The sequence below is a fragment of the Cucurbita pepo genome, chromosome LG03, assembly GCF_002806865.2.
Source record: "Cucurbita pepo subsp. pepo cultivar mu-cu-16 chromosome LG03, ASM280686v2, whole genome shotgun sequence".
Taxonomy (NCBI): domain Eukaryota; kingdom Viridiplantae; phylum Streptophyta; class Magnoliopsida; order Cucurbitales; family Cucurbitaceae; genus Cucurbita; species Cucurbita pepo.
In genome coordinates, this window is record NC_036640.1 from 13,012,567 (window position 1) to 13,022,458 (window position 9,892).

The 9,892-nt window shown below is 35.8% G+C and overlaps 3 protein-coding genes, 1 long non-coding RNA gene and 1 other non-coding gene across 7 annotated transcripts; 3 read left to right on the forward strand and 2 right to left on the reverse strand.

Moving 5' to 3' along the window:
- Nucleotides 1–107: 107 nt before the first annotated feature.
- On the reverse strand, nt 108–2,298 carry LOC111789897 (acyl-coenzyme A thioesterase 13-like). Its single transcript, XM_023670615.1, has 3 exons — nt 1,919–2,298; nt 1,362–1,508; nt 108–361 (listed from the first exon to the last, which is right to left on the reverse strand). Exons 1-3 carry the CDS (start codon nt 2,255–2,257, stop codon nt 218–220), a joined length of 630 nt encoding a protein of 209 aa, XP_023526383.1. The 5' UTR covers nt 2,258–2,298; the 3' UTR covers nt 108–217.
- Nucleotides 2,299–2,499: 201 nt separating this feature from the next.
- On the forward strand, nt 2,500–3,769 carry LOC111791011. Its single transcript, XR_002814605.1, has 2 exons — nt 2,500–2,679; nt 3,433–3,769. It is a non-coding gene; the product is annotated as an uncharacterized LOC111791011 (long non-coding RNA).
- LOC111791922 lies at nt 2,638–2,719 on the forward strand. The gene has a single exon (XR_002814710.1). It is a non-coding gene; the product is annotated as a small nucleolar RNA Z199 (small nucleolar RNA).
- Nucleotides 3,770–4,323: 554 nt separating the features above from the next.
- Nucleotides 4,324–9,157, reverse strand: LOC111791391 (bifunctional protein FolD 4, chloroplastic-like). 3 transcript variants are annotated; one of them, XR_002814641.1, is made up of 7 exons: nt 8,788–9,157; nt 8,091–8,416; nt 7,657–7,893; nt 7,367–7,534; nt 6,925–7,168; nt 6,228–6,349; nt 4,324–4,857 (listed from the first exon to the last, which is right to left on the reverse strand). XR_002814641.1 is itself a non-coding variant. In XM_023672712.1 (5 exons), the coding sequence occupies exons 1-5, from the start codon at nt 8,975–8,977 to the stop codon at nt 6,998–7,000; spliced, it is 1,092 nt and encodes a 363-aa protein (XP_023528480.1). In that variant the 5' UTR covers nt 8,978–9,157; the 3' UTR covers nt 6,666–6,997. The 3 variants fall into 3 exon arrangements, 1 of the variants encoding a protein (XP_023528480.1); XR_002814640.1 differs by having other exon boundaries at nt 6,228–6,367; XM_023672712.1 differs by lacking the exons at nt 4,324–4,857; nt 6,228–6,349 and having other exon boundaries at nt 6,666–7,168.
- On the forward strand, nt 4,611–5,952 carry LOC111791392 (LIM domain-containing protein PLIM2c-like). Its single transcript, XM_023672713.1, has 5 exons — nt 4,611–4,745; nt 4,828–4,927; nt 5,009–5,037; nt 5,201–5,293; nt 5,385–5,952. Exons 1-5 carry the CDS (start codon nt 4,611–4,613, stop codon nt 5,655–5,657), a joined length of 630 nt encoding a protein of 209 aa, XP_023528481.1. The 3' UTR covers nt 5,658–5,952.
- Nucleotides 9,158–9,892: the final 735 nt, after the last annotated feature.

The following is a 9,892-nucleotide window of genomic DNA, read 5'->3' on the forward strand; positions in this document are numbered from 1 at the left end:
TTTCTCTCCAATTGATATGAGATCTATTAGTAAATTCTCGCCTCGCCTCCAATTGAACCCTCGGAGCCATTCATGTACTTAAATTGTATATAAATGTACAAGGACAATAATCAAGCATCTAATCCATACATTTCCCTACTCTTTCCAACATTACAATAGTAAATACATTTGACACGATTATTCAACCTGAATAAAAACTTGAGATTGTTGGAGATATTTACAACTTTGCCATTGGCATGTTATAAAGGGTAGAACGAGCTGTGTAGATCAACTTTCCTGTCTTTTGAAGTCTGAAATCTATAGCAACTACATTCAAATGTTTTCCACTCCTTAAAATAGAAGCATCGATTATGACCTCGGCCTGCAAGAACGGTTTTTTTTTTAATAAATAACGCATCTTGCTAAAGTATCGAGGCCGGGACAAATAATTGAGTAAAAATGTATGCCAAGTTTGGATATATCATCATACCAAATTTCATAGTGTATCGTGCATGGGATTATAAAACATATGCTCACCTTTTCTTATAACAATTTGTTTGGATTGACTTTCCAAGTGTTTAAAAACACTATTTTAAGAACTTAGAAAGTAATTCAAAACATATCCTAATTAGTTCGGTCATACAATTTTCTATGTTATATGCAAAGACCCTTTTTATTCACATCATATAAACTACTGTGTTTGTAGCCTAGAACACCCAAGCGAACTCGGTCCCATTTGTGGGTTCTAGTTTTGACGTTGACATCAAAAATATTATAAAGTTTGACAATTATCGTTTAATTCTTAATCTCTCAATTAAAAAACTCAGGACACTCTCAATTAGAAACTCAGGATCTAGATGAGCGTATTTCCATTTAATCCTCACCGAAAACTTATTAGTAACTATTAAGGGGAAGATTGTTGGAAGTGAGCCATGAAGATACCCCAACCAATAATGAATAAGCACAATGGTAGGATGAGTTTCAAATCATAAGAAGATAAAGTGGTCCCATCCCAATTTATGCAACCCTCCATCCAGCCCATGCATGGCTACACAAAAGTTTGCTGGTCCAGGAAAAACATTCTCAATTTCTCAGGGCTCTATCAACTGACAAATCTCAACATTCAATTTCTATTATGAACTTCCCAGCTTTCAAAACTGAAAAAAAAAACCCCAAGAAAACCAGCTGAATTAACCAATTCAGTTCATTCAATTTGAAGTGTCATTCTTGATGATTCGTTCGTCGGATTTTGTTGGTTCAACTAGCTTATTTCAATTATGGTTCGACTCAGTTTTGGTCAATTCGGTAGACAATTCTGTCAACTTATCTAACCTACTCAAATAATCAGGAGGAAGCACAACAGTAACTTAAATTTTACTCACATTTCGTGGAGCGCCTGAGAGATAAGAGATGCTTAGTTCCCCAAGAAATAACTCCTTATCCTCTGCCATGACAGTTCGGGCACAAGCAATTGATGAGAACTCAGCAGCCGCAGCAACAAATCCTCCATGTAGAAAGCCATAACGATTCTGAAATTATACAATAGATATCTCTGTTTAATGTGAATGTAAACAATATTGATGTTCATTTTTTATTTCATATAACAGATGAATCCACATGACCGAAAGCTGATAGTAGCAGATGAAGAGAATTTGAAAAATCTCAGCAATCAAACTCAAACATACCAATACTAAGTTTTCAAGATCCAATAGATACTGTTTCGATTCAAATCAGGCACAAAATTTTCTCAGCATGAATTTTCAAGAACTCAAAGATATTGCTTCGATTCAAATCAAACACCGTATTTTCAAGTTGCGCAACACATTGTTTCGATTCAAATCAGACGCAACACAAGGAACACACAGTATTAGAAACCGCATACCAAATTTCTCCTAAATTCGATGAGAAAACAAATCTGGATGGAGAATTAAGAAATTACGGATACAGCAGGTTTGACGGAGAGGAGGTAGGTCAGACGGCCTCGTTCGAGGCGGCGCTGCCGGAGATGACCGCGAATGATATCGGAATAGAATCCCTTGGTGTTGCAATCGTCCGGAATTTGGCCGGAACCGCCCAATCCATTGAGCAATTCTATAGTTCCGCGTAGGTCCTCTTCAGACATATCCTTTATCTGAATCGTCGGAGAGTCAAAGATTAACGAAGGAGTTGCTGAAGAAGAAGGAGTTTCTGAAGAAGAAGGAGTTTCTGAAGAAGAAGGAGTTTCTGAAGAAGGAGTTTCTGAAGAAGAAGGAGTTGCTGAAGAAGAAGGTTTCGCCATTGTCGCTCCTCTCAACCTCCTACTTCGCCGCTCAATTTCAGTCAATTTTAGTGCTTACAGAATCAATCGGAAAAAAATACGCAAATATTTTCTGTACTGGGCTAAGCCCATATATTGGGGCCCAAACTAAGGCCCATATATTGGGCCCAAACGAAAGGCCCATAAAAAACTCAACTAATTTCTAGGGCTCCCAGCAGAGTCCTATAAATAACCCTTTAAAGCGGCACAATGGTTTCATCTACTCCTTCGACTCTCTCTTTCCCTCTCTTTCTTTGTTTTATCTTGCCTTCGTACTCATCGGCGATTCACCGCCGCCGGTGATCCGAATATTTGTCACCGTTTGAGTTTCTTCTTTCTTGTTAGGTAGCGGGACAAAGTATCTTGCAGAGGATGAGGAAAATAACTGCAACAAAATGATCGAAGTATTTCGTGATTACTTTCATATTTAAGTCTCTGATGCTCTTCACTTTGTCCTGCGAGTTTTTCGAATGAGTTTTCGCTCATTTTTTCCTCAATCTTATCGGCTTCTCTAAGTCTATGATGTGTTTTTCTTTGATATTCTTGAAGTTTGGTTGAGATATGATGCGATACATTGGTCCGTGTTTCTGAATTAACCGTGACTGAATTTCCATATAAGCACACTCTGATCTCTCCAATCTTAGTAACTCTGTTTTACTTCGTTCTTCTTTTATCTGTTTCTCTCGTTGAAATTTTGTAATTGCAATTTGAAGTGTTGAGCTTCAATGCAATTTAAGTTTCAGTTTTAACTATGGTTTTCAAAGATTTGGAAGACAGCTGAAGGAGTTTGATTGGATCTAGTCTTTCAAATTCAATGATTTTTCTCTACTCTGACTAGTTGAGCTATTTAAAGAGTTGATTTCATGATTAAGTTTTACATAATTTTATTTTTAACATTTAACTTTCACTTTTTATTTCTTATTTTTTCGAGAGAAATTTGCGATATCAAGTTTGTATTTACAAGTTAATTAATCTTGGTAATGGTGATCATTATATTTAATAATCAATTCTTATTATTTTAGGAAAAATTTGAACCATTCAGACATACATTATTTTGAATGATAACAATATTTTTAGACGAAAATTTCGGTTAAGTTGGGAGACATAATGTCATTCATGGTCGGTGGGATTGATCTTAGCGGTGTCCTTATTTGAAGGTTTTTATTCAGCCATTGCGGTGGGGGCAACCACTCCGGTCCTATGATTCTTTCAAAACTTCGTTTAAAGCTGCAATCATTGTTCTAATTGATCAACATTGGCAACGCTTTACCAGGCAAGTTCTTCACATATCGGGAGCCTCTAGCCTCTAGTATGTGACTCGCACACCGTGCTTGGATGTGTTCTGGAACGAATTTTGGCTGGAATGCTGCCTATTTGGACTCATGATGCCAATTGTGAATTTTACTTTTCTTTACTATTGTATTAGAAAATCATTGTAAAATGTTCTTTTATAAAAGTCAAAGGAAACTATATTCGAGCCAAAATTTTCCCTTATTGCTTTGCCTTTATACAAGTCTAATTGAATATATAATGAAACTATATTCAAGCTAATATTTGTAACATGTCAATATATCTGTGTAATTGAATAATGATTTTACGTCACTATTTCTATATCTTTTTATACGCATAAACCATATAATCTATAAATCTAAATATGAAAATATACCTTACAAAATTATTAAAAAAATTATTGATAGGCGTCCATGCATCCATAAAATTTGAAATGTTCATACCAACGGTGATTTTAATCTTTATTTGACCTTTAAAGCTCATTTTAATGCTTATTTGATTTTTTGTTTTAAAAATGAAGTTTCTCATCTTTCTTAAGTAAAGTTTTAAGCAAACCCATAAGAAAATAATAATAAAAAGAATTAAAGAATGAACCAAATTAAGCATTCAGAAGAGATGCAATCATGACCATTCATCCAAATTAGGGGTTTCCAAATGAAAAAAAAAAAAAAAAAAAATGATTAATGGTTTGAAATGGTCAAAGAAAGAAACCTTATTCCCCTCAAAAAAACATCTGACAATGTCCGAAATTGGAGATCTGCAACCACAAAGTTTTGGCTTTACGATACAAAAAAAGCACTCTTTCCAACATAATCTGATGTATTTAAATTTACATTTTTTTAACACAACAAATCCACAGCACTAATTCCCATTCTCTTTTCTCATCCATCCCATTTCACTTACCTTCTTTTCATAATCTTGTCTGAGATCTCATCCTCAGACAACTTGCAATTTTTTTTTTTTTGTTTGCAGTTTCTCGAGGAGCTATCGCACTCCGGTTCGGTTCGAGTCGTTGTTGTAGACAAAAAATCGAGAAGGAATAAAGATGTCATTCACTGGAACATTGGACAAATGCAAGGCTTGTGATAAGACTGTTTATGTGGTTGAGTTGCTTTCCCTTGAAGGCAATCCTTACCATAAGTCTTGCTTCAAATGTAGCCACTGCAAAGGCACCCTTTCCGTACGTCTCGATTTTACACGTTTCGTTCTTCTTTTTTCGTTTGATATGATCAATCTTTGATTCGAGTCGTCTTTTGCGATAGATGAGTAGCTACTCATGGATGGACGGTGTCCTGTATTGCAAAACTCATTTTGAGCAACTCTTCAAAGAATCTGGAAATTTCAGCAAGAATTTTCAAACTTGTAATGTTTTTTCTTTTCCTCTCTTATCATTTTACCTATTTTTCTCTCATTCTCTCATTCTCATTATATTTTTGGCAACAGCCAAGCCTTCCGAGAAGCAAAATGATATGGTATGTTTCCATTCTTGACCGTTCCACAACGATTTGAAACATGATATATGATCACTCCCGAACATGCTTGAAAGCACAAGATATCTTTAATTCATGTTTTAGTTTACTATCGAATACAATTCCGACATTAATTACGTAGCTCGGTAACTTTCAAAACGTGTAGCAATCGAGGGCTCCTAGCAAACTGTCCTCCATGTTCTCTGGAACTCAAGACAAATGCTCGGCCTGCACGAAGACGGTTTATCCATTGGAGAAGGTCTATAGTTCTTCATTTGGTTTTGTTTTGTTTTGTTGAATTATAGGTAGAATGTTAGTAGATTTGTTGGATAATTAAAAGTATGGTTCAGGTGACTCTTGAGGGGGAATGTTACCATAAGAATTGCTTCAGGTGTGCTCATGGTGGGTGCAATTTGACACACTCCTCTTATGCTGCTCTTGATGGAGTGTTGTACTGCAAGCATCATTTTGCTCAGCTCTTCATGATCAAGGGCAACTACAACCATGTCCTTGAAGCTGCTGCAAACAAGAAGGCCACCACGCCGCCGCCCGAATCAGTGGAGGAAGACGAGGCCAAGGGCGACGCCGAAGCTCAGTCCGAGGAAGGGGCTGGAGAAACTTAAAATGCCTTCATTCTGCTTCCATGCACCAGAGTTTGGGAGTCCTTGGCTTTTCTTATTTTTTGTTGTTGTTTGAGCTATTTTTTTTCTATCTTTTTTGCTTTCAAGGTTGGTTTGTAACCAATTTGGTTTGTTTCAAGGCAATTCAACACATTATTTCTATGCCCCATTGGAGCATGGAAACACAATGTACCATAGTTTCTTTCGGTGAGAGGAGAAGCTGGAATAAAGCACACTGAATGCTATACCATTTCCAATCACTATTGGTCCCAAATATGTGTTCTCTTTCTCTTTTTCGGTTTCTATTTCCATTTCCAATCACTATTTGTCCCAAATATGTGTTCTCTTTCTCTTTTTCGGTTTCTATTTCAAACTACCGTTCCAAATCGTTACTAATATTTTGACCCATAATGATATATCTGTATATTTTATCTCATTTTTCTTCAGTATTATAGTTTTGTGTTAGTTTCTTTTAGCTATTAAACACATTTTGAAAGTATTTATAAGATGTTTCAGAAAAGAAAACAATTATCTTCAAACGTCATTTCAAGTTAAGAAAATAGAAACGCTTACCTGTCTCTCCGTAAAAGAGCTTGTTCGATTGTTCTTCCGACATATGCACTCTTTGATGGTGAGAAATTGGCCATCACCAAAGATCCTTATTGCAGTTCATGTTGGCATGGGATTTCACGCTCCTTCCAACAAGAATGCACCTACGTCAATTATATTCTATCAATTTGTACTCTAAAATTTTAATTTCACTCACAAATTTGTGTAAACTCCCTAATAATATCAAAATTTGTATAAATTTAACAAAAATTCATAGTTGAAATACTCAAATTTTAACAATATTCTTTTTACCTATTATGTCATTTTCATTCCAAATAGATAAAACCTAACCAATTAATGGGTAAAAATAGATTTTCTTTAACATTAAATATAGTTGAATGATTACTCAACAAATCCAAGAACAATAATTGAATGATTACAAAAATTAAGGTAGAAAGTAAATCAAATATAATTGTCAATCAGAGTAGATTCATTTCAAATAAATGGCTGCAAATTATTTCCATCAAGCTGTCCTAAATTGAAACAGACTAATTACTCAGCCGAACAGACCGGCTGATTCCTGTTTAGATCAGTTTGGTTCATTTATTTCTAAATGCAACTACAAAATGTGTTCCTGTGGTTAAAACACACAACAATGTCCACAAGTCATTCTCCCTAAAGAGGAAAAAAAAAAAAAAAGGTTAAAATGACTTGAACTCACATGGGGTTATTTCACCGCTTAGTCCTTGCTAAGGGAAGCTTTCTCTGTAAAATCATAATAAACTTCCGAAGTTTCACTGGAAGTTGTGTGTTCTTTTTGCTGCTGTAAGTGTGTTGGAGAGCAGCATCGCTATCGTCATTGGCCCAACTCCCCCGGGTACGGGAGTAATGGCTGAAGCAATTTTGATCGCCTCCTCATAACAAACGTCTCCTACTAGACGATATCCACGAGGGCTACTTGCATCCTGTCACACAATGATGATAACAACAAGAGTGAAATATTGAATGTAGTTCAAAACAAGCTACAAGATTTCAGTTTAGCCATATGATCATAGACACACCGCAAAGATGAAATCGATATAAATTAGTGTCGAAGTAATTTTAGATAAGAAACGATATTGAGATAGAGAGAACTCACTCCCAAAAAAAGCTATTTAGCTCACCTCTACTGGATTAATTCCAACGTCAATAATAACTGCTCCGGGCTTGATCCAACTGCCCTTAACCATATTGGCTTTGCCAACTGCAGAGATGATAATATCAGCTTGTTTTGTTAACTCTTCGGGGTCCTTGGTCCGAGAATGAACGACGCTAACAGTTGCATCTTCTCCCTACTCAAGATGACAAATGTTACAAGACAAAATCTAAATCAGTAACATTGTAGGAATTGAAGTCAATAAATGGAGTTTAATAGAATGATAAACATATAAGACATTAACGAACAAAATCTCACTTGAAGCAAAAGAGCAGCTGGGGTTCCTACAATATTGCTTCGACCGATTACAACAGCTCTCTTCCCTTTGATACTAATGTTATATCTATGCAGCAATTCAATACACCCTTTAGGCGTACATGGAACAAACAATGGTTCTTCACCTCTCATTGCAAGACGACCGATGTTTAGTGGGTGAAATCCATCTACATCTTTTTCAATGCTAACAGCATGCAATATATTCTGTTCATTCATATGCTGCCAAATCAACGAAATCATAAAGTCAAGAAGCATATAATTTTTGACATGATGATCATATAAATTTACATACAACACGGCTTATTAAGATAACAGATAATTCAAATTAGAGTGCCATTAGTAATATGCTAAGATAGTATAGTAAATTTCGATAAGATAATTATTTGACAAAAGAAATTTAGTTTTAGTAAACATACTTTAGGCAATGGTAATTGAACAAGGATGCCATGGACAGATGGATCATCATTGAAGTCGGATATATACTTGAGTACTTCTTGCTCGGAACAATCTTCAGGTAAGTTTACTTCAAAAGATTTAATACCCACAGATTCGCAAGCTTTTTTCTTATTTCGTACATAAGTTGCAGAATCCTTCCTATCTCCAACAAGGATGACTGCTAAGCCTGGAACAACACCAATGGCACCCTTCATTCGAGATACTTCGGCAGTAATCTCCTCTCTAATCTGCTTCGCCACCAGTTTTCCATCAATCACTTCCGCAGTCGCCTCGGTTGAAATTGAAGCTCAAATCAAAAGAAAATTAGAGTCCAGAATCCTTTGCAAGTAAAAGAAAAAGAAAAAAAGAAGCTATCCGCTGCTCTAAGAAAGAAAAATCAATCTGATTTCTACACACATAAGTTCTTTAGAAGTTGCAAAGCAAACATAAAACTAAAACAATTGAACACCATTTCAGCATCAATTACTCTGGAAGTTAGATACCTTGCAAGTAGCCTAAAATCAACGCAAAAATATTCCAGAGTTTCCACAAGCTCAAGAAGCAAAATTAGATGAAAATGAGAAGCAAGATCTTCAAAACATGAAACTCTAAATAAAAAATCATCACTATACTTCTTCATAAACAAACACAAATAGAGGCACACTAAGAGACGCATACCAGAGATGACGGGCAAAGTTGAAGTGGAAGATCGAGACACGAAAGTTCTAGGAAAAGCGGGGCGAGAAAGGCCAAGAAGACGGTGAAAGAGACCAGCGCCATCGGAGTTTCGAAGCCTGGTTCGAGTAGAGGGAACAAGACGGACAGTGGCGCAAGGAGAGCAATCTGTGAATTTCATCGATGACGCCATTAGAAAATGGCGTAAGAAAAATCTGCACGTTTTGCTAAGGAACTATAGAGCTACAGAGCGGAGGACGGGAGGCACCGACGTTGAGGACGGCGGAGAGTACGGCGGAGGAATGCCGGCGCGGGACTCTTGAGAGTGAGGTATTGAGCGGGACGGGTGGGCTAAGAGAAAATAAATCCCTAGAGGCGCGAACACGGACTATTAACCTCAACAGTTCCCAGTAGGAGGCTGCTTTTTTAATTATTGAAAAATAAAATTTATTTGAATTGGATTCAAATAAATAAATAATTAATTAAAATTAATTCGCTTTTTATTATTATTATTTTTTTTCATAAAAATATTTTTTCACTTACAATGTAACTATATATCCATACAATTATTTTACAGTTTTATTTAATTTCAAATTACTGTGATATAGACTTGGAATGTAGTTTTTTTAAATATATATTGAAATTAAGATATAAATCTTATTTCAACATATAAAATAAATATTCTAAACAATAACATTTTAATTTTAATAAAAAATTATATAAAAAAACTAATCTATGTATTACTCAACTCAACTCTAAACTTAAATCACTAAAGCACGTTAGATTATTATAAATTACGAGGTCGGGTAATTTCTTGGTCCTCCGTTGGTACTTGTGAATTCATAGGTCCAAGAAGATGGACACCATTTGCCGCTCCTCCTAGAACAACGTTCTCTTTCAGACCTCTCAACCAATCGATATGACCTCGGAGGGCGGCTTTTGCTAAAACTCGAGCAGTTTCTTGAAAACTTGCTTCCGATATGAAACTTTGAGTATTTAGAGATGCTTTTGTTATTCCCAATAATACGGCTCGGTAACAGATCGCTTCTTCCAAAGCACGCCCTGTTCGTTCCACTTGCAACAATCCAATGAGTTCTCTAGATGAAAA